The sequence below is a fragment of the Eutrigla gurnardus genome (genome assembly GCF_963514095.1).
Source record: "Eutrigla gurnardus genome assembly, chromosome: 17".
Taxonomy (NCBI): Eukaryota; Metazoa; Chordata; class Actinopteri; order Perciformes; family Triglidae; genus Eutrigla; species Eutrigla gurnardus.
The window spans coordinates 20,991,656-21,015,745 of record NC_139928.1 but is presented as its reverse complement, the minus strand read 5'-3'; the positions used below and the strand labels follow the sequence as shown (position 1 = coordinate 21,015,745).

At 44.4% G+C, this 24,090-nt stretch overlaps 2 protein-coding genes across 2 annotated transcripts; both read right to left on the bottom strand.

Annotated features, from left to right (window-relative positions):
- Nucleotides 1-115: 115 nt before the first annotated feature.
- Nucleotides 116-22,600, bottom strand: LOC311027436 (major histocompatibility complex class I-related gene protein-like). Its single transcript, XM_084031462.1, has 9 exons — nucleotides 22,458-22,600; nucleotides 20,817-21,083; nucleotides 19,404-19,682; nucleotides 19,275-19,300; nucleotides 18,713-19,001; nucleotides 18,304-18,408; nucleotides 17,143-17,196; nucleotides 1,737-1,776; nucleotides 116-1,618 (listed from the first exon to the last, which is right to left on the bottom strand). The coding sequence occupies exons 1-9, from the start codon at nucleotides 22,513-22,515 to the stop codon at nucleotides 1,609-1,611; spliced, it is 1,128 nt and encodes a 375-aa protein (XP_083887588.1). The 5' UTR covers nucleotides 22,516-22,600; the 3' UTR covers nucleotides 116-1,608.
- LOC311027437 (class I histocompatibility antigen, F10 alpha chain-like) lies at nucleotides 2,633-13,480 on the bottom strand (the record flags this gene model as incomplete). Its single annotated transcript, XM_084031463.1, has 5 exons — nucleotides 13,342-13,480; nucleotides 7,798-8,064; nucleotides 6,235-6,513; nucleotides 3,137-3,430; nucleotides 2,633-2,682 (listed from the first exon to the last, which is right to left on the bottom strand). Exons 1-5 carry the CDS (start codon nucleotides 13,397-13,399, stop codon nucleotides 2,633-2,635), a joined length of 948 nt encoding a protein of 315 aa, XP_083887589.1. The 5' UTR covers nucleotides 13,400-13,480.
- Nucleotides 22,601-24,090: the final 1,490 nt, after the last annotated feature.

Genomic DNA, 24,090 nt, shown 5'->3' with positions numbered 1-24,090 from the left:
CTGAGAAGCTCCAAACAGCCCAGAAGCCTTTAAGGACCCCCGATCATAAATATTAATATATAAAAAATATAAATATATTTCAAAAACACATCAAAAGAGATGAAACAACCTGATCTCATGTGAACAAATAATAATAATTTATTTCCTTTATGGGCGCCTTTCTAAACACTCAAGGTCACCATACAAAGTCAAATAAAAACAATGAGAGCATCAATCAGACATTCATCACAGCGAGCAAACCCTAATAAATCAGTGTAGAAGGAGCAACTGAATTAAATGGAGGAGGCTTGTCTAAATAGATATGTTTTCCAGTGAGATTAGAAAGTGGGGATGAAAGTGGAGTGTTGATGTCATGAGACATATAATAAACGGCACATTTCCACGTGCTGTCGTTAAGCATTTTAGGCTTTTCCCACGTCGTTAAGCCACAGCGAAGCGGTTGCATGACTAAGTTAGATTTAGGAAAACTTCACGGGCGGGCTTCAAATCAGTACGTAATCTACGCCGCATATGTACGGAAACAAGTTAACAGGAAACGCGTCGTGAAACTATGAACTTTTAAAAGAAAGCAGCAACGCTCCGGGACACGGGTCTGGGACACGGGTCTGGGACACCAGTCTCCTTGGTGCAAGTCGTGTGTTTGTTTGACCCTCCAGTGCAGTGCAGACGCCGTGGTGTACGAACGACTAACAAGAAGCTAGAAAGGCGTTCTTATTGCAGCGACGGGACGACGAATTGTTGCGTCAATCATTCGCCGTTTGGAGAAAACAGGCTGTTTGACACATCATCATATTCCAGATACACGAAGAAAAACCTCTAGGAAGTCAATCATCGTAAAACCAATCTTACGTTTTCAAGAAATATACAAACTACTCACACAAGTGGAAAATAAACTCTGAAGTATATAATGTGTGTGTGTGTGTGTGTGTGTGTGTGTGTGTGTGTGTGTGTGTGTGTGTGTGTGTGTGTGTGTGTGTGTGTGTCGGGGTCAGCAACACCGATCCAACAACGGAGAGAAAAACTCTAATATCTGTTATCTCTCGTTATCATCAAACTGCCGGATGCTACGAGTGTAGATATGAAAATGTGAATGCACGTTCATGGATGTGTGTCGACATGTGAATTTACATTTGTGAAAAGCCTGACAGCATTAAAAAGTATTTAAAAGTATTAAAGTTCAGCTATGCTGTATTATTTATAGATGAACACACAAACCTCAAAATTATATTTGTAAACTAAAACAAAAAGCAAAAATCCAAATCGTACTTGTAAAATATATACCAACCTAATTTTGAAATGTCGTTTTCCAATCAATGAGCATCTACGATGACATCACTGACAGCATCAATAATCCTCGGACAAGTCGCTTTTCAAATTACGCATCGTCATTTGATACATTTTTAATTCGCAAATATTGATTATTGCTCCTTTTAAAGCCTTGTTGCGTTTGGCAACGTTAATGTTTTGGCCACGTGAATATCGGGGACATTAAACCGGTTTTGTCGGTGATCCGGCTCTTTTGTTTATGTTAGATTTCAGATTGTGTCAAACTTTGTACATAACAGAGTCTGAAGTTATGGACTGAAGTTCACCCTCCTCTTCCTGCAGTCACTCACATCTGTCAAATACACAAGCATTAAAAATGAACAGTGCAAAACGTAATAATATGGCAATAAGGTATCAGAAATGGAAGGTGTGAAACCACTGGGATAGTACAGGCGTCACACATTAGTTACCTTTTATCCAACGGTGTGTTGCTGCTTGAACTCTCCGGGTCTGAAGAGACCAAAATACAAAACAATAGTCAAGTAAAGGACAAAATCAGATAAAGAAGCGTTTTGTACGGACAAACAGATGGATATGGACCTGATCGGATAATCAACGATCCTGTAGTTGAAGTCTCAGACGGGGTCTTCTTGTCTAAAAAAACAGAACAAAAGAAATCAACACAAGGTCAATCCTGGGTGACTGTCATGACATTCTCTAGTCTATAGTGTTACTACTCACATATATATATACACATTCACAGTATATCTGCAGCGTCATACTAGCCTACCTTTTATTTTGTTTTCATTTCATTCTTATTATTTTCTACTTGACCTTTTCACTATACAATGTATTGATATTGTAGTTGAACAACATAATTTGTAAGCAATAAAGTACACAAATAAGAGAATCCTCCTTTACCGCGACATTTCGAAAAATGTCAAAAATGTCCCATTCATCATTTTATCCCGTCAGATATTTGTGTTAAATTGTCATAATTAGCGTATGAACTCATTCATCCTTCCATGCATTTGGAATGAAATTTTAAAATATAGGGAGCGACTGCTTTTCATGTGATTATTACTTTTAAATGTTATTATTATTTAAAGTTTGAATTGGGAATGAAAGTTTAGCTGTGCCAACTTTAGCACTCAGTGAAAGCCACTTTTGGAAATCAACGCAACAAAAATGTTTAATATAATAAAACAATGTACTAACAAGTATGCGGGTATTTGTCTGAAAGAAAAACTGGGATTAAACAAAATACATGAAAAATAGGAGCAAATCTGATGAAACCTGAATCTGACAATAAAAATAACAATGAATGTTGAAATTGAATATGAGTTTGTGTCTTCTAGTCGTGACCTTATAGCGCTTGTTGTTCAAGTTTACTGGATAAAGTCACCAACTCAAAGCCTGAAATCAAGAAGAGATGAGACAACGTCTCTGTTTGGGTCTTACAGTTCTTTTTTTTGTGAACCATGAATCCAATCCCAGCGAGGACGAGAGCAAGAAGTACGACTGCAGCGATGACGATGATGACGGTGGTCATGTCAGTGGGCTTCTCTGTTGAGCACAAAACAAGAGGAAATAGTCACAACCTGAACAGATGAAGCAGGTTCCAGGAGAAGAACCTCCATTTGTCAACCGGACCACAATCCTGTATTCAGTGTGTTTGTTGGTCCTTTTGAAAACGTGATCCTGACTGATCTCCTGACAGATACATACATTCATCCAGTTATTAAATCATTCTACTCATCCTCTAAAACTGACCAGTAGTTCATTCAATACGGCGCCTACGACCTCTGAACTGTGGTTTGATTATTATGTTTCTAATAATGTTTCTCATCACTTCTTGTCTCAGTCTCACCTTTGTTGCTCCTGATGACGTCCAGTGTGTTGACGATGTCCTTCTTCACACCAGAGAGCTTAAACACACACTCGTACCTGCTCCGGTCTTCAGCTGCCACTGAGAGTTTCAGGTCGGCACTCATCTGGAAGGTTCCATCGTGGTTGGGGAGGATCTCTCCGAGGTCCACGTCCTCATGGAGATCCTCTCCATCTCTCCTCCAGAACAGTACAGCTCTTTGAGGGTAGAAACCTGTAGCGTGGCAGCTGATTGGAGAGGAGGGAGTCTTCTGGAGGAAGGACACTGAGGGAAGGTCTGAGGAGAGAGAGACGGGTTAGAGGTTCTTTATCCTTATTATTATGATCTGCTGTGTATTAATGATCATGTCTGATGTATCTGAAATGCCTTAGTGACACATACACGATTTATGTTTGTATGTATTCAATGTAAATAACTGTGATGTGAAGATAAGTGAGAAAAGAAGAGACAGAAGAGATAATAAGACTGATGAAGAGGAGATACATCAATGAGGAAGGTAGGACAGAGGGTGAGACAGAGACAGAGAGACAGGAACTGAGACAGACAGGAACAGGGCCGAGAGAGAGAGAGAGAGAGAGAGAGAGAGAGAGAGAGACTGTGGTAAAGGAGAGAAGGAGGCAGAGGGGATGAAGGTGTGTGTGTGTGTGTGTGTGTGTGTGTTATGTCGGTTAGAAACAAAAGAAGGAACAAGCCACATTTTGTCTGGAGAAAGGAAGGAAGCTGCTTTGTCTCTTGTTGGTAAGTCAGAAACTAATTGTAGATTTGGGTTCAGGCATTCTGTGAGTAAAGCTAGTTGTAACATTTAGTCTTGTATTGATAGCTTGTTGTTTAAATTCTTGCGAAGCTATCTATACTGAGTGGGCAATTAGCTAGTTTCAGCCAGCTTAGCTGTAGTCAATAGACTTGATTGGAGGGAGGGGCACCAGTCTGTGCATGAGGTAAACTGAGCACTTAAAAGGCTGTCACTACAGCGTCAGCTGCAGCGCCAGGACATCAGAACGAAGACAGCTGAACAAAGACAAGGGAGTCTATCTGTGGGAGTCAAGACAGCTGAACAAAGACAAGGGAGTCTATCTGCGGGAGTCAAGACAGCTGAACAAAGACAAGGGAGTCTATCTGCAGGAGTCCATTGAGGAAGTCCATTGAGGTAGGCATAACATCTCAACCCCCTCCCATCGGAGCCATGTGTCTTATCCCAGTCAAGACATCACACTGGAGAAGATTTTACCAGACACCCTTCGCTCGAGGAGCCCATCCATCCAATCTCTGCTACCCACCATTCTCCACATGTACGGAACTTGAAGTACTAGGGGGCTGTGGTACTGCCAGTCTGCAGTCAAGAAGGCGGACATCATTTCAGCGTATGCCTCCCTGCAGACTCTCCACTTCCTGGCCCTAACGGAGACCTGGATCACCCCAGAAAACACTGCCACTCCAGCTGCCCTTTCAACTGCTTACTCGTTTTCACACTCCCCAAGACGAACAGGGCGAGGAGGAGGAACTGGGCTCCTCATCTCACCCAGGTGGTCCTACCAGGTCCTTCCTCTGGACCACCTACCCCGATCTACACTTGAATTCCACGCCGTCTCTGTCACCCTTCCTTTCAAGCTCAACATCATAGTGATCTATCGCCCACCCGGACCTTTGGTGACTTTTTAGATGAGATGGATGCCCTCCTGAGCTGCTCCCCGGATGATGGCACACCACTTGTCGTCCTCGGTGACTTCAACATCCTCAGAACAGTTCTCCTTAATGCCTACTGAGGAAGCCTCCATCCTGTTGTCCTCACTCTCCTCTTCTTTGGACACTCTCTGTCCCCCAATGTCACGACCTGCGCGATCATCTCCCTCCCCTCCCTGGCTGTCTGAACCTCTGCGAACCAACAGATCATTGTTGCGAGTGTCAGAGAGAAAATGGAAGAAATCGGGCCAGCACGAGGACCTTGCTCAAATCCACCAAATCCTCCTCTTCACTCTGGCTGAACTTGGCATAACTGACTCTGCTCTCACCTGGTTTACATCATACCTGACAAATCGCACCTTTCAGGTCACATGGAATGGCTCTATGTCCAAACCCTGTTCTCTGGACATGAGTGTCCCTCAAGGCTCAGTATTAGGACCGCTTCTGTTCTCACTATACACCAGATCACTAGGTTCTGTTATTACATCGCATGGATTCTCCTACCATTGCTACGCAGATGAAACCCAGCTGTTCCTCTCTTTTCCCCCGTCCTCTGACACTCACATTGCGACTCGCATCTCGAACTGTCTGGCTGACATCTCTGTCTGGACAACTGCACATCACCTCAAGCTTAACCTGAATAAAACCAAACTCCTCTTCATCCCAGGGAAAGACTGCCCTCGCATGGACCTGTCGGTCACTGTCGAGGGCATCACAGTATTGCCGTCGTCAACTGCGAGGAACCTGGGTGTAATCCTCGATGACCAACTATCCTGCACCCCCAACATCACTGCTGTGGCCCGATCCTGCAGATTTACCCTCTACAATATCCACAGGATTCGGACCTTCCTCACAAAGGATGCAACTCCTGGTCCAAGCACTGGTCATCTCCCGCCAATTCAAGACGATGGCACTGGCCTTCAGGGCCATCAATGGAACAGCACCTGTCTACCTTCAAACACTGGTCAAACCTCACACCCCGAAGCGAGCACTTCGCTCCTCTACTTCAGCTGGCCGGCTGGTACCACCATCACTGAAATCAAACAAATGTCGCTCAGCAAAGTCCAGACTCTTTTCTGTTCTGGCGCCTCAGTGGTGGAACGAACTCCCGACCAATGTCAGGACAGCAGAGTCATTTGCCATCTTCCGAAAAAGGCTCAAGACCCCCCCCCCCCCCCCCCCTCCTCTTAAGGTACTTCTTTACTCAGATGAGGACCTAACACTTGTTCTCTTACTTTATCGGCAATGATATGTTGTGGTTTCTTTGTTTCCTTCTTTTGACAAATGTACTTATTGTAAGTCGCTTTGGACAAAAGCGTCTGTTAAATGACCTAAATGTAAATGTAAATGTAAACATGAACATGGTGTCCATGAAACCACATCAGGTCATGTGATTCTACCTTTTCTCAGCAGAGAGCTCCTCCCGTTGTTCAAATGCTTCTTCAGCCAATCAGGACAAATCTGGGTGAGGTAGTGTTTATACTGTTCTATCAGAGCTTTATCAGCATCCCACTCGTGTTTGGTGAGGAGAGCCTGTTGTTTTGCAGCGACCCATGTCTCTGTCTTCAGGTCAAACGCTATGAAGTCTTCTCCATCATAACCCTCTTGATTATAACCATTAACTTTATCAGTCTCATCATCCCATTCACAGCCAGCCATCCTCTGGTAAATGTGGACACCTGAGATAGAGAGAGAGAGAGAGAGAGAGAGAGAGAGAGAGAGAGAGAGAGAGAGAGAGAGAGATTTTATGGATTATGGATTGATTGATGATGATGTTATTTTTCCTCATTTGTGTTGGAGATGTTTTTCTATTTCTCTAACAGGTGATGAAATATATTTTAACTTTTTATGTAGTTTTTATGTTGAATGTCTTCTTTGTGTTTACTTTGTCTTCTAACATCTTTGGATCACGATGGAAATACGTGTTTTCACTTTGACATGTGATCCTATTTTCTTTTTCTGATAATCCATAAAGACAAATCAATCAATCAATCAATCAATCAATCAATCAATCAGTCAACATTATCATATTTGAGAAAGTGGAACTAGAAAATGTTTGATGTTTTTTCTTAATAAAATACTTGAATCTGATTATCTGTTGATCAACCAGTCGATTAATTGTTTACTGTGGGATAAATGCACTAAATACTTTGTAATATCCTCCATATTTGTGGCTCATTATTCTTCTGATTATTGATTATGTCACAATCGTTGTTTTTTTAATTCAGAAAAAAGTTCTGAGAGGTTAAAGGTGAAATCTTCAAATCTTTTGTCTGAACAACACTGAACAGTATTTAATATAAAATGATATAAAACAGAGAAACGCATACATTTCTCATATTAGAGAAAGTGGAAGTAGAAAATGTTTGACATATTTATGAAATAAAGACTTCCTCTGAGGATCAACAGCTGATCAACTGGTGGATTCCTTCTTCCAGCGTTATATAAATGTGTATTATGGCACAGACACACTGGGGCACGGACAGTGAATCTAAGCTGTCCTTCTATCATATTTTTGTGAGTCATGTATCTGATGGGATGGACACGCTGAGATCTGAAGGAGACGTGGACCATGAGGTCCAGTCAGCCCGCTTCATGGAAACCTGCTGAGCCTGGTCTGGTATGTGGACCAGCAGAAGCAGCCCGGGTCCCGTTTCCAGTCCTGCTGGTCCGTTCAGAAAGCAGCCGCTCATGTTCCTCCATCAGCTGTGTGTCCTGAAACAAGCTGCTGCTGCAGCACACTTGTTGTGAAGCAGCTCGCTGTGGGACGCTCACTGGACCTGCTCTCAGGTCAGTAGACCTCTGGAGCTTATTATGGGATGGACAGCAACACTGAACCAGTGTAGTCCAGCAGCATCCAGTAGTCTCAGTCATGTTCCTGTCTGACTGTGTGTGTGTTTATTAAAATACAGGATGAAAGTATAAACCAAATGTTGTCAGAATAAAGTGAAACATAAACAAACCTCCAGTTTGGTTGAAGCGCTGCTTTAAAACTTCAACGTTGTTTTTGGCGAACTGCTGGTTACCCACTAAGAGCTCAGTCAGAGTCTGCCAGTACTGAGGATCATCTTCTGTGATTCTGTTCATCCAGTCTTGTTTGGGTTCCAATCTCCTGGTGTTGCTGTCATAGTGAGTTATCTCAATGTCATCAACCAACCCAACAGTCACATACTCTGGGAAGTTTGGGACTCCAGAGGACGCCGTGAAGAAATACTTAATTGAGTGAATCTCTGCAACACAAGATGAACGTCATGATCTCAGTTTTTATCTTCAACAAATCACTGAACAATGTTGTTTTCCTGCGCACACAATCCAACAGAACTACATTCAAAACACGTTCATAATATCTGCTGTACTCAACAAACACATACATGTTTCTGGTGCTTTTGTCTTGAAAACTGTGTTTATTCTGATATTAAATAGTGAAGGAGTCTCATATTTAGGTCCAGGGCTGGACTGACCATCAGGCATTTGCCCGAAGCGCCGATGGCGATTTTGGGCCGAGCCTTTTTTTTTTTTTAAACTAATGGGACTAGTGTTATTAATGGTATTAGTCATGATACCTATTCAGTGTTTCCCACACATTGAATGGACTTAACTCGCGGCTCTAAACAGGAGGGCAGCAGCGCTTATTATAAGGGGAAATCCTCGCGGCTGGTTTGGTTCATCAACGTTCTGTTTTCCCTCGTCGCCATGGCAAGGCTTCCCCCGCGCCTACCCCCTAGCTGCGCGAGTTTGACAGTGCGTGCGCGTATGCCAAAACCAAAACACCAAAACACGGTCTCGGCTGAAAATGCCCGGGCCGATTTTTGGTCCCAGTCCAGCCCTGTTTAGGTCAGTTGTGTTCCTGATGTGGCCTGATACTGCCGACAACGCCAAGAATGTGGCCTGATCCTGCCGACAACGCCAAGAATGTGGCCCGTCGCCGCCGCGGCGTGCACTTGGCCCCATCTAACTGTGAGCAGCAGATCTAGAGAATCTATATAACACCGACAACGCCACCTTAGGACTTTCACCTAAAGAGTATACTCCATCCATCCATCCATCCATCTTCTTCCGCTTATCCGGGACCGGGTCGCGGGGGCAGCTGCCTGAGCAGGGACGCCCAGACTTCCCTCTCCCCGGATACTTCCCCCAGCTCCTCCGGGAGGACCCCAAGGCGTTCCCAGGCCAGCCGGGTGACATAGTCACTCCAGCGTGTCCTGGGTCTTCCTCGTGGCATGCCTGGAACACCTCCCGAGGGAGGCGTCCAGGGGGCATCCGATACAGATGCCCGAGCCACCTCAACTGGCTCCTCTCGATGTGGAGGAGCAGCGCCTCTACTCCGAGCTCCTCCCGTGTGACGGAGCTCCTCACCCTATCTCTAAGGGAGCGCCCCGCCACCCTGCGGAGGAAGCTCATTTCGGCCGCTTGTATCCGGGATCTTATTCTTTCGGTCATAACCCAAAGTTCATGACCATAGGTGAGGGTAGGAACGTAGATTGACCGGTAAATTGAGAGCTTCGCCTTTCGGCTCAGCTCTCTCTTCACCACGACGGACCGATACAACGACCGCATTACAGCAGCCGCTGCACAGATCCGCCTGTCAATCTCACGTTCCATCCTTCCCTCACTCGTGAACAAGACCCCAAGATACTTAAACTCCTCCACTTGAGGCAGGAACTCCCCCCCGACCTGGAGGGAGCAAGCCACTTTTTTCCGGTCGAGAACCATGGCCTCAGATTTGGAGGTGCTAATCCTCATCCCGGCTGCTTCACACTCGGCTGCAAACCGCCCCAGGACATGCTGGAGGTCCTGGCTCGAAGGAGCCAACAAGACCACATCGTCCGCAAAAAGCAGGGATGAAATCCAGTGGCTCCCGAACCAGATCCCCTCCGGCCCACGGCTGAGTCCAACATGCACCTGGAACAGGTCTGACTTACTGCCGGCAATGCGAACCAAGCTCCTGCTCCGGTCATACAGGGACCGAACAGCCCTTAGCAGAGGGCCCCCGACCCCGTACTCCCGAAGTACCTCCCACAGAATGCCACGAGGGACACGGTCGAATGCCTTCTCCAAGTCCACAAAACACATGTGGACTGGTTGGGCAAACTCCCATGAACCCTCGAGCACCCTGCGGAGAGTATAGAGCTGGTCCAGTGTTCCACGGCCAGGACGAAAACCGCATTGTTCCTCCTGAATCCGAGGTTCGACTATCGGCCGAATTCTCCTCTCCAGTACCCTGGAATAGACTTTCCCGGGGAGGCTGAGAAGTGTGATCCCCCGATAGTTGGAACACACCCTCCGGTCCCCGTTTTTGAATAGAGGGACCACCACCCCGGTCCGCCAGTCCAGAGGCACTGTCCCCGACTGCCACGCGATGTTGCAGAGATGTGTCAACCAAGACAGCCCCACAACATCCAGAGACTTGAGGTACTCAGGGCGGATCTCATCCACCCCCGGTGCCTTGCCACCGGGGAGCTTCTTAACTACCTCGGTGACTTCAGCCCAGGTAATGGGTGGATGAACCTCAGAGTCTCCAGCCTCTGCTTCCTCAGTGGAAGACGTGTCAGTGGGATTGAGGAGATCCTCGAAGTATTCCTTCCACCGCCCAACGATATCCCCAGTCGAAGTCAGCAGCTCCCCACCTCCACCGTAAACAGTGTTGGTGGAGGGCTGCTTCCCCTTCCTAAGGCGCCGGATGGTTTGCCAGAATTTCCTCGAGGCCGACCGATAGTCCTCCTCCATGGCCTCCCCGAACTCTTCCCAGACCCGAACCTTTGCTTCAGTGACCGCCCGCGCTGCAGCACGCTTGGCCTGCCGGTACCCGTCAGCTGCCTCGGGAGTCCCCCGAGCCAACCAGGTTCGGTAGGACTCCCTTTTCAGCTTGACAGCATCCCTTACTTCCGGTGTCCACCACCGGGTTCGGGGATTGCACCACGACAGGCACCGGAGACCTTACGGCCACAGCTTCGAACAGCCGCGTCAACAATGGAAGCAGAGAACAAGGTCCATTCGGACTCAATGTCCCCAGCCTCCCTCGGGATCTAGTCAAAGCTCTCCCGGAGGTGGGAGTTGAAGACCTCCCTGACAGAGGGTTCCACCAGACTTTCCCAGCAGACCCTCACAACACGTTTAGGTCTGCCATGTCTGTCCAGCTTCCTCCCCTGCCAGCGGATCCAACTCACCACCAGGTGGTGATCAGTTGACAGCTCAGCCCCTCTCTTCACCCGAGTGTCCAAGACATACGGCCGGAGGTCAGATGACACAACCACGAAGTCGATCATTGACCTCCGGCCTAGGGTGTCCTGGTGCCATGTGCACTGATGGACACCCTTATGCTTGAACATGGTGTTCGTTATGGACAAACCGTGACTAGCACAGAAGTCCAATAACAGAACCCCACTCGGGTTCTGATCGGGGAGGCCGTTCCTCCCAATCACGCCCCTCCAGGTAACACTGTCGTTGCCCACGTGAGCGTTGAAGTCCCCCAGTAAAACAATGGAGTCCCCGGTTGGAGCACTCTCAAGTACCCCTCCCAAGGACTCCAAGAAGGCCGGGTACTCTGCACTGCCGTTTGGCCCATAGGCCGAAACAACAGTGAGAGACCTATCCCCGACCCGAAGGCGCAGGGAAACGACCCTCTCGTTCACCGGGGAAAACTCCAACACATGGCGGCCGAGCTGGGGGGCTATAAGCAAGCCCACACCAGCTCGGCGCCTTTCACCGCGGGCAACTCCAGAGTAGAAGAGAGTCCAGCCTCTCTCAAGGAGTTGGGTTCCAGAGCCCAGACTGTGCGTGGAGGTGAGCCCGACTACCTGTAGCCGGTAGCGCTCTACCTCCCGCACTAGCTCAGGCTCTTTCCCCCCCAGTGAGGTGACATTCCATGTCCCCATGGCTAGAGTCACCGTCCGGGGATTGGGTCGCCGGGGCACCCGCCCAGGACAGCCACCCAAATCGCACCGCACCGGCCCCTTCTGAACCCTCCTGCGGGTGGTGGGCCTACAGGAGGGCGGGCCCACGTCGCTCTTTCGGGCTGCGCCCGGCCGGGTCCCGTGGGCACAGACCCGGCCACCAGGCGCTCGCCTGCGAGCCCCAACCCCGGGCCTGGCTCCAGGGTGGGGCCCCGGTGACGCCAATCCGGGCGACGTAAACTTCCTTGATCTTGTATCTTTCATTAAGGGCTTTGGAAGAGTATACTCCTTTAACTTTAATATCTCAGAGGGGGTTTCCCGAAAACATCCCATACACAGGTCCGCACACAAATGAATACAGGCACGTATGATGTGTAAGTTAACAATCTTTATTTCTTGCAGTAAACAATTTTTATTAAGTTAGCTCTAAAACATTTATATAGTTCTTTTCTTTAATGTCAGACAAAATATGGTGTTCCACTTACACCCATCCATAGCGGTCCAGCTAAGAGGAAGGGGGCCGATAAACAGCTAGCTCCAGCAGCTTCAAAATAGCGTCTATGCAACAAGAGCAGCACAACTGGTCACGCTAAGTACGCAGGACAACGCGACTGGTTATACTTACGCAAGTCACGCGACTAATTACAACTAAACAGAGCAACGCTAATTAAACAAAGAGAGGCTAATAAAACAGAGGCTAACTACCCATAGCAAGGCTAATAAAACAGAGGCTAAATACACAGAGCAAGGCTAATAAAACAGAGGCTAAATACACAGAGCAAGGCTAATAAAAAGAGAGGCTAGGCATTAGAGGCAAGAGTTTGGAGGCCAGAATTTGGAGGCAAGAGTTTGGAGGCGAGGCAGGGCACACAGCAGCCCAACGCCAGACAAGCTTCAAAAACAAAAGCAATCGTTAGTGACAACACCTAAACACACTTAGCAGACAAAAATAGCATTTAGATCATAGCACGGGTTACCTGCGTCGAGCACGCATCAGCGCCTATAGCTGGTAGCAGCTACGGCGGCAGCAGCGGCAGCTAACCGGACAGGGGGACACACACACACACACCGTCCTGGCCCACCGCGCCAACCTACAACAAAGGACCGTCAGCGCAGCATCTTATTACCTCGTCACGTCATGAGACTGCGCTACATACCTGCGGAACACTGCACAGACGCCGGGATACAATGGCTCGGCGGAGCTGCCAACACGCAGCACCCGCTTCAGCAGAAGAGAGAGACTAAATAACTGGGGGGGTATATAAACCACCCCGCATTAGCGGCCGAGACCGCGGCGGCACTACAGGTGCCGGAAAGGGGCGTGTCACACCTGCCGCGATCGCCATACCTGTCGCAAAACAGACAAACAGACCAACGAGGACACCAAAGAACCGAAATGAATAGACGCCATATATCATCTGGTTACACTGACTTTGGTTGACAGAAAGCAGTTTGTAGAAAGAGGCGTTGTTCATTTGATTTCATCTCCATGTGAAGTGAAAGTCCAGTTTAGTTTCCAGTTGGTGGAGTGGTTTCTTCTTCAGGAAGCATCGTTAGTAGTTTACACTCCTCAAGCGAGCAACTTAAAAGCCAACAACTAAAGTGTGGACTCACCTGCGACCGCGCTGTGGAGGCCGACGGCCAGGAGAAGAAGCACAGTCCACGTCTCCATCGTCACCTGTCCTTCTCAAGCTGTCTTCAACTCTTCACTTGTTATTATTGTGGAGGCAAAGTGATGACGTCCGAGCTGCTGCTCTATCCAGGCTGAAGTGAGGCTGAGACCAGGAAGAGCGCTGACTTCACCCTCCGTCTGAGCCAATGGGGATTTTAGCTGAGCACTACATCACTAATAGCCGGGTAAAGCCACTGAGGTTAATGACGAAAGTCGAGTGATGTTATTTCAGCCTGCATGAGAGGACGCTGGAGACACTTTATTCTGGTTTCTCAACGCTGTCCGCACCTGAAAGGAGCATTTAACCTCCTGCTGATCAGCTCTGCTGTGATCATCTGCAGGCTAATGCAATGTAATGTGCAGAAATGTATGAATGAAGCTCACATGCAGTAGTGTCTTAGTCTGCTTGTGTTCAGTCTGGCTGTCGACAACAAACAAGAGCTCCAAGTGTGTCTTCATTGATGTTTGTCTTTTAGCAAAATGGCGCCCGGCGTCAGTAGAAACATCGAGAAACGGAGAGTTCCTTCGTTGTGTTGAGAAAGTGTCTGTTAGCTTCACCAGTACTGACTCTCCAGAGTCTCTGTATGTCTGGATAAACTTGTCTGGATGGGCTTTTCATTTATTATATTATTATTTATTCATTTATTTATCTGTCTGAATGTTTTAGCACCGACTCATCTCTTCCCGTTAGCATACGAAGCTAAGCTAGTTAGCTTAGCATGCTAGCTGGAGACGGCTTGCAAGTTAGCATCGCAGCGCTAGTGGGAGTTTGATGGAGAACAAACAGAGTATGACGGAGTTTGTGACCAGTTATAAGCTGGTCACAAAGGCAATTCATTCAGTTAGATTTTCATTTGCAGGATCAAATAAATGTTGGAAAAAAATCACTAAGTCATCTCTTGTTACTTTCATTTATAGGCAAGATGGTAGCCTACCACAGAAGAGGAGTTTGTTGGCTGAAAGCTTTGGCATCGGCTCTACTTTTGGAGATCCAAGGAACACCAAGATATTTCTAATATTCGAATATCAGCTGTGTCTGATTGTCTCGTCAGCCTGCCCTCATGTTTTCCCACCTGAGCCCCGTTCCTAATCAGTCCTGGTGTATATAGTCTGTGTGTTCCCTCTGTTTCCTTGTCAGTTCCTTCTGTGTATTTGGTCTAGTATGTTCCTTGTGGTTCCGCCTGTTATCCCTGCTGTCGTGTTCCTTTCTGTGGGTTTTTGCCCGACTGTTTTTTGGACTTTGTTTTTTTGCTTAGGAAAGTGTCAACTGAAGAAGTGACCCGGAAGTAAACAAGTGGCCGCCATGATAAAAATTAATTCTCTAAATTTGAAGGAAGGGAGCTGCAATGCTTCCTTTCAGATCTCCTTTAGCATAGGATGCAACAGATCTTCCTTTACGAAAGGAAAAGAGATTACACCGACCCACAATTCCTTGTGAGGGCAACATTTAAAGTGAACGAATGTGATGATCTTGGGGTTTTTTTGTTTCCCCTGTTGTTTTGTAGTTTCTGTCTCTTATTGTTGTTGGTTTCCTGTTTTATTTTGTAGTCCTTCTGTCTTGTGTTGTCCTTCTTTACTTCCTGTTGCTTCAGTTAGCATAAAGTTGCCAAAAATCAATATCCTTCATATCAATAAACTGAAGATCACAAGATCTGTAAGCATATATGGAATCACAAAAAGACCATTTTGGAATATCAGACAATTTATTGACAAAAAAAAAAACAAAGTAGAAAATCAATAAAATTGAGCAACTTAGTTGTGCAATCATCTACTTGATGCAACACCAGAAGTGATTCTGAGCATCGCTGCTCAGTTTCTACCAAACTAAGAGAGCAGACGTCCGCTGTCCCAAAACACCAGCAGGACATACTTTCAGAAACATCTCATTTCATTTTCACCATCAGTGTGCTGAGAAGCTCCAAACAGCCCAGAAGCCTTTAAGGACCCCCGATCATAAATATAAATATATAAAATATATAAATATATTTCAAAAACACATCAAAAGAGATGAAACAACCTGATCTCATGTGAACAAATAATAATAATTTATTTCCTTTATGGGCGCCTTTCTAAACACTCAAGGTCACCATACAAAGTCAAATAAAAACAATGAGAGCATCAATCAGACACTCATCACAGCGAGCAAACCCTAATAAAACAGTGTACAAGGAGCAACTGAATTAAAGGGAGGAGGCTTGTCTAAATAGATGTGTTTTCCAGTGAGATTAGAAAGTGGGGATGGAAGTGGAGTGTTGATATCATGAGGCAGAGAATAAACAGCACATTTCCACGTGCCGTTATTAAGCATTTCAGGCTTTTCCCACGTCGTTCAGCCACAGTGAAGCGGTCGCACAACTAAGTTAGATTTAAGGAAACTTCACGGTCGGGCTTCAAATCAGTACGTAATCTACGCCGCATATGTACGGAAACAAGTTGACAGGAAATGTGTTGTGAAACTATGAGCTTTTAAAAGAAAGCAGCAACGCTCCGGGACACGGGTCTGGGACACGGGTCAGGGACACCGGTCTCCTTGGTGCAAGTCGTGTGTTTGTTTGACCCTCCACTGGCAAACTCACGTTCTAAACGTCCTCACTTGTTCACGACGCTGCTTCTTCATGCAGATGTGTTTACGTTGCAGTGCAGACGCCGTGGTGTACGAACGACTAACAAGAAGCTAGAAAGGCGTTCTTATTGCAGCGACGGGACGACGAATTGTTGCGTCAATCATTCGCCGGTTGGAGAAAACAGGCTGTTTGACACATCATCATATTCCAGACACAAGAAGAAAAACCTCTAGGAAGTCAATCATCGTAAAAACAATCTTACGTTTTCAAGAAATATACAAACTACCCACACAAGTGGAAAATAAACTCTGAAGTATATAATGTGTGTGTGTTTGTGTGTGTGTGTGTCGGGGTCAGCAACACTGATCCAACAACGGAGAAAAAAACTCTAATATCTGTTATCTCTCGTTATCATCAAACTGCCGGATGCTGCGAGTGTAGATATGAAAATGTGAATGCACGTTCATGGATGTGTGTCGACATGTGAATTTACATTTGTGAAAAGCCTGACAGCATTAAAAAGTATTTAAAAGTATTAAAGTTCAGCTATGCTGTATTATTTATAGATGAACACACAAACCTCAAAATTACATTTTAAAACAAAAAGCAAAAAGCAAAATCGTACTTGTAAAATATATACCAACCCAATTTTGAAATGTCGTATTCCAATCAATGAGCATCTGCGATGACATCACCGACAGCATCGATAATCCTCGAACAAGTCGCTTTTCAAATTACGCATCGTCATTTGATACATTTTTAATTTGCAACGTTAATGTTTTGGCCACGTGAATATCGGGGACATTCAACCGGTTTTGTCGGTGATCCAGTTCTTTTGTTTATATTAGATTTCAGATTGTGTCAAACTTTGTACATAACAGAGTCTGAAGTTATGGACTGAAGTTCACCCTCCTCTTCCTGCAGTCACTCACATCTGTCAAATACACAAGCATTTAAAAAATAAGTGCAAAACGTAATAATATGGCAATAAGGTATCAGGAATGGAAGGTGTGAAACCACTGGGATAGTACAGACGTCACACATTAGTTACCTTTTATCCAACGGTGTGTTGCTGCTTGAACTCTGAGTCTGAAGAGACCAAAATACAAAACAATAGTCAAGTAAAGGACAAAATCAGATAAAGAAGCGTTTTGTACGGACAAACAGATGGATATGGACCTGATTGGTTAATCAACGATCCTGTAGTTGAAGTCTCACATGGGGTCTTCTTGTCTAAAAAACAGAACAAAATAAATCAACACAAGGCCAATCCTGGGTGACTGTCATGACATTCTCTAGTCTATAGTGTTACTACTCACATATATATATACACATTCACAGTATATCTGCAGCATCATACTAGCCTACCTTTTATTTTGTATTCATTTCATTCTTATTATTTTCTACTTAACCTTTTCACTATACAATGTATTAATATTGTAGTTGAACAACATAATTTGTAAGCAATAAAGTACACAAATAAGAGAATCCTCCTTCACCGCAACATTTCATTCATTCATCCTTCCATGCAGTTGGAATGAAAATTCAAAATATAGGGAGCGACTGCTTTTCAAGTGATTATTACTTTTAACTGTTATTATTATTTAAAGTTTGAATCGGGAATTAAAGCTCAGTGTAAACCACAGTCGGTATGAGGATCTAGTCAAAGTATAACATTTTAAATACAATCTACAACAACCTCTGTTTATTTAGATGAGGTAATCTGGAATTAAAAATAAAAGATGACACTCTCAACTATATCTACATTGTTTAGAAATGAAGTTTAAACTGTTTCCAATGACTTTGCTGCATTGAACCGACACACAGCACCAACTCTTATCTAGTAACAACTTGAATGCTCATCAGCATGAACGCAGACTTTGTTAAGTACATGACAGACCAGACGACATGGTGACTACAGCAGCAGCAGCAGAGGGCGCTGTTTCTCTGAGCCTTACACCCCATGCTGCTGGTCGCTTCACATTTTGTTTTCAGCAGGAATTAAACCTTGACCAACTTTAGCACACAGTGAAAGCCACTTTTGGAAATCAACGCAACAAAAAAAAAGTTAAATATAATAAAACAAGATGTACTAACAAGTATGCGGGCATTTGTCTGAAAGAAAAACTGGGATTAAACAAAATACATGAAAAATAGGAGCAAATGTGATGAAACCTGAATCTGACAATAAAAATAATAATGAGTGTTGAACTTGAATATGAGTTTGTGTCTTCTAGTCGTGGCCTTATAGCGCTTGTTGTTGAAGTTTGCTGGATAAAGTCACCAACTCAAAGCCTGAAATCAAGAAGAGATGAGACAACGTCTCCGTTTGGGTCTTACAGTTCCTCTTTTTGTGAACCACGAATCCAATCCCAGCGAGGACGAGAGCAAGAAGTACGACTGCAGCGATGACGATGATGACGGTGGTCATGTCAGTGGGCTTCTCTGTTGAGCACAAAACAAGAGGAAATAGTCACAACCTGAACAGATGAAGCAGGTTCCAGGAGAAGAACCTCCATTTGTCAACCGGACCACAATCATGTATTCAGTGTGTTTGTTGGTCCTTTTGAAAACGTGATCCTGACTGATCTCCTGACAGATACATACATTCATCCAGTTATTAAATCATTCTACTCATCCTCTAAAACTGACCAGTAGTTCATTCAATACGGCGCCTACGACCTCTGAACTGTGGTTTGATTATTATGTTTCTAATAATGTTTCTCATCACTTCTGGTCTCAGTCTCACCTTCGTTGATCCTGATGACGTTCAGTGTGGTGATTTTGTCCTCCTTCACACCAGAGAGCTTAAACACACACTCGTACCTGCTCCGGTCTTCAGCTGCCACTGAGAGTTTCAGGTCGGCACTCATCTGGAAGGTTCCATCGTGGTTGGGGAGGATCTCTCCGAGGTCCACGTCCTCATGGAGATCCTCTCCATCTCTCCTCCAGAACAGTGCGGCTCTTTGAGGGTAGAAACCTGTAGCGTGGCAGCTGATTGGAGAGGAGGGAGTCTTCTGGAGGAAGGACACTGAGGGAAGGTCTGAGGAGAGAGAGACGGGTTAGAGGTTCTTTATCCTTATTATTATGATCTGCTGTGTATTAATGATCATGTCTGATGTATCTGAAATGCCTTAGTGACACATACACGAGAAATATATGCAGATGTGACTTGTCAGTAAAGTTTCAGTCATGTTCTCTGTGTCGATCTCTGTTGTGATGACTTGGAGACGGCGCTCCCAGAGAACAACATCAAGCCATACGTGTGTTGTATTACGACGTGATGACGTATGTACAACAGGTAACAGTGCCGAGGCACAGTACGGATCAGATGGCCCTGGTGTGAGGGCGCCCAGATGAGGAAGGTAGGACAGAGGGTGAGACGAAGACAGAGACAGGAACTGAGACAGACAGGAACAGGGCAGTGACAGGGATTCTACCTTTTCTCAGCAGAGAGCTCCTCCCGTACTTCAAATACTTCTTCAGTAACTCAGGACAACGATAGCTGATGTAGTGTTTATCCCGTTCTAGCCAAGCTTTATTAATATCCCACTTGTGATTGGTGATGACAGCCTGTTGTTTTGGAACGATCCATCTCTTTGTCTTCAGGTCAAACGCAATGAAGTCTTCTCCATCATAACCATATTGAAAGAAACCATTTCCCTCATTGGTCTCATCATCCCATTCACAGCCAAATATCTTCTGGAGAATGTGGACACCTGAGAGAGAGAGAGAGAGAGAGAGAGAGAGAGAGAGAGAGAGAGAGAGAGAGAGAGAGAGAGAGAGAGCATTAAACCAGAGTGAGATCATCAGTTAATATCACATCGTTTCCATGGAGACACACTGATCCACAGACAACAGAGGAGCTACACCTGCTGCTGTTATTGGCTCCATGAAAGCCAACCATCACCTGGACAGTGTGGACGTCTCAGGGGGAGATGGTCTGAGTACGGTTCGCTTCAAGTCCGTGTTGCAGTTCGCTTTGCCTGGTCATTGTGAACATAAAGTGTTCCAGCTTCGCTTTGCCATCGTATTTTACCCCTCTAGACCAGAGGTCTTCAACGTTTTCAGGCCAAGTAGCCCCAAGACTTATAGTGACCCGGTAGAGGGCCCACATATAATTAAACAAACTGGAAGATTTGTATGTGCTCAATATAGGTTGTATTCATGTTAACTCTTTCTAGTTGCTGATCCATCTTGTAAACAGCAAATACAAATTCAAATCATCAGGAGACACCGGTTACCTAATTGGCTAAATAACAGAGCTAACAGCTAATCACGTTCAAGGAGATCGCATTGCGTTACATTATGATCATCATTATTCAGTAACAAAGAGCACTGGGCCATATTAAACATTATCATGATGTGTTCTAATGTAATCTTGTAAAATAGATATTTTATAGAGAATTAAAGAATTAAAAAGCTCAGAATTATTTCTGTGTGGAAGTGACACTAAACATCACGTCAATGAAGGAGAAAGCATTAACTTTAATGAACTACAGTGTGAGCAGGACTGAGGCCCCATCAGAGCTGAGGTGGACCAGAATCAGAACTGAGGTTGAATCTTCAAATCTTTTGTCTGAACAACACTGAACAGGAGTTAATACAAAATTATATAAAACACAGAAATGCAGAAAATTATCTAATTAGAGAAACTGGAACTAGAACGTGTTTTCTGATTTATTAAATAAAAGACTGATAATCAATGTTCTGCTGATTAACTAGTGGATGTGTGTGTGTGTGTGTGTGTGTGTGTGTGTGTGTGTGTGTGTGTGTGTGTGTGTGTGTTTATTAAAATACAGGATGAAAGTATAAACCAAATGTTGTCAAAATGAAGTGAAACATAAACAAACCTCCACTTTGGTTGAAGTGCTGCTTTGTAACTTCAATTTTGTTTTTTTCGACCTGCTGAACACCCACACAGATCTCAGTGTGACTCTGCCAGTACTGAGAATCATCTTCTGTGATTCTGCTCATCCAGTCCTGTTTGGGTTCGAATCTCCTGGTGTTGCTGTCATAGTGAGTTATCTGAACGTCATCAACCAACCCAACAGTCACAAACTCTGGGAAGTTTGGGACTCCAGAGGACGACGTCTGGAAATACTTCAGAGAGTGAATCTCTGCAACACAAGATGAACGTCATGATCTCAGTTTTTATCTTCAACAAATCACTGAACAATGTTGTTTTCCTGCACACACAATCCAACAGAACTACATTCAATACACGTTGATAATATCTGCTGTACTCAACAAACACAAACATGTTTCTGGTGCTTTTGTCTTGAAAACTGTGTTTATTCTGATATGAAATAGTGAAGGAGTCTCATATTTAGGTCAGTTGTGTTCCTGACTTTGGTTGACAGAAAGCAGTTTGTAGAAAGAGGCGTTGTTCATTTGATTTCATCTCCATGTGAAGTGAAAGTCCAGTTTAGTTTCCAGTTGGTGGAGTGGTTTCTTCTTCAGGAAGCATCGTTAGTAGTTTACACTCCTCATCATCACATTAGTTTCAAGTCTGAAATCACAAACCACCCACTGAAATATAAGATGATCTTTGATTTTCTAGATTCAACAGATTCAAACATCTTCCATATTATTATACAACTCCCTTATGGTCTATATTTTATACTTTAAACTCTGATCAAACTTACATTTCTTCTTCTCAGGTTTGAAATAATGAATTTCTGCTAAAACAGCAGCTTCTCTCTCTCTTCTATTGCTGTTTGTTATTTTTCATATTCAACTAATAGGTTTTATTTTGTTTGATGTTGTCGTCAGAGTGTTTGTGGATTTCAGATGTTTGAGTATAAAAGTTATTTTTTTAAAGACAGAAAGAACCAAGAAACCAAATCTGACCGTTTGTCCCTCACTTTCATAAATCTTGATTTCTGTAAACTGAAGTTAAATCTCAACATCGTTGTTAAACAACATGTTGTGTGAAACCAAATCCTCTCAGCTTTATATTCCAGAATATTCTGATATATTAATATTTGTTCTACATCAGCCGATAGCATTTTTAATATAAACACATAACATGAACAGACTTCATACAGATTCATTAGCTGCTGTTGTTTAAACATGAAATAGCTCCCTCTGGAGGACAAACTATGTAATGGAGACGCTGCTCATGAATTACCTCAAACTTTGTCATTTCTTCACCTGGATTTCTTCTTACTTAAAACACAATATTTATACACACTGATATGATATATATGTGATATGATAATATGTGCTAATACGGATGATTTGTGAGTGACGTTCTACTAAACAGCTTCAGATCTGACCAAACCAACTCAGTAGTGACGTACTACATTCAAACAGACGAGTGTTTCAGTGTGGAGACACATTTCATCCCGAACTTGGAGGAAGTCCTGGAGCTGAACACCAAAGACGATCGAAAGAAGCGTCGGCTCATATAAACAGGGCTTAAAGACATGACGCAGTTCTTCTGTTACAAGCGAGCAACTTAAAAGCCAACAACTAAAGTGTGGACTCACCTGCGGCCGCGCTGTGGAGGCCGACGGCCAGGAGAAGAAGCACAGTCCACGTCTCCATCGTCACCTGTCCTTCTCAAGCTGTCTTCAACTCTTCACTTGTTATTATTGTGGAGGCAAAGTGATGACGTCCGAGCTGCTGCTCTATCCGGGCTGAAGTGAGGCTGAGACCAGGAGGAGCGCTGACTTCACCCTCCGTCTGAGCCAATGGGGATTTTAGCTGAGCACCGACGTCACTAATAGCCGGGTAAGACTGAGCCACTGAGGTTCATAACGAAAGTTAAAGTGGAGCGATGTTCTTTCAGCCTGCGTGAGAGGACGCTGGAGACCCTTTATTCTGGTTTCTCAACGCTGTCCGCACCTGAAAGGAGCATTTAACCTCCTGCTGCTCAGCTCTGCTGTGATCATCTTCAGGCTAATGCAATGTAATGTGCAGAAATGTATGAATGAAGCTCACATACTCTGCAGTAAACAAGAGCTCCAAGTGTGTCTTCATTGATGTTTGTCTTTTAGCAAAATGGCGCCTGGCGTCAGTAGAAACAGCGAGAAACTGAGAGTTCCTTCGTTGTGTTGAGGAAGTGTCTGTTAGCTTCACGGAGTTTGTGACCAGTTATGAGCTGGTCACAAACTCCTGATTCCTTGTCAGTTCCTTCTGTGTATTTGGTCTAGTATGTTCCTTGTGGTTCGGCCTGTTATCCCTGCTGTCGGATTCCTTTTTGTGGGTTTTTGCCTGCATGTTTTTGGGACTCTTGTTTTTTTGCTTAGGAAGGTGTCAACTGAAGAAGTGACCCGGAAGTAAACAAGTGGCCGCCATGATAAAAATGAATTCTCTAAATTTGAAGGAAGGGAGCTGCAGTGCTTCCTTTCAGATCTCCTTTAGCTAGGATGCAACAGATCTTCCTTTACGAAAGGAAAGGAGATTACACCGACCCACAATTCCTTGTGAGGGCAACATTTAAAGTGAATGAATGTGATGATCTTGGGTTTTGTTTGTTTCTCCTGTTTTGTAGTTTCTGTCTCTTGTTGTTGTTGGTTTCCTTTTTTATTTTGTAGTCCTTCTGTCTTGTGTTGTCCTTCTTTACTTCCTGTTGCTTCAGTTAGCATAAAAATGTCAAAAATCAATATCCTTCATATCAATAGACTGAAGATCACAAGATCTGTAAGCATATATGGAATCACAAAAAGACCATTTTAGAATATCAGACAATTTATTGACAAAAAAAAAACAAAGTAGAAAAGCAATAAAATTGAGCAACTAAGTTGTGCAATCATCTACTTCATGCAACACCAGAAGTGATTCTGAGCATCGCTGCTCAGTTTCTACCAAACTAAGAGAGCAGACGTCCGCTGTCCCAAAACACCAGCAGGACATACTTTCAGAAACATCTCATTTCATTTTCACCATCAGTGTGCTGAGAAGCTCCAAACAGCCCAGAAGCCTTTAAGGACCCCCGATCATAAATATTAATATATAAAAAATATAAATATATTTCAAAAACACATCAAAAGAGATGAAACAACCTGATCTCATGTGAACAAATAATAATAATTTATTTCCTTTATGGGCGCCTTTCTAAACACTCAAGGTCACCATACAAAGTCAAATAAAAACAATGAGAGCATCAATCAGACATTC

Coding starts and splice junctions, on each gene's coding strand:
- LOC311027436 (XM_084031462.1), bottom strand. CDS start 22,515: ATGGAGACGTGGACTGTGCTTCTTCTCCTGGCCGTCGGCCTCCACAGC. Junction 17,197..18,303: donor GGTTCACAAAAAGAGGAACT/GTAAGACCCAAA, acceptor TCTGTTTTTTAG/ACAAGAAGACCCCATGTGAG. Junction 1,777..17,142: donor ATCGTTGATTAACCAATCAG/GTCCATATCCAT, acceptor TGGTCTCTTCAG/ACCCGGAGAGTTCAAGCAGC.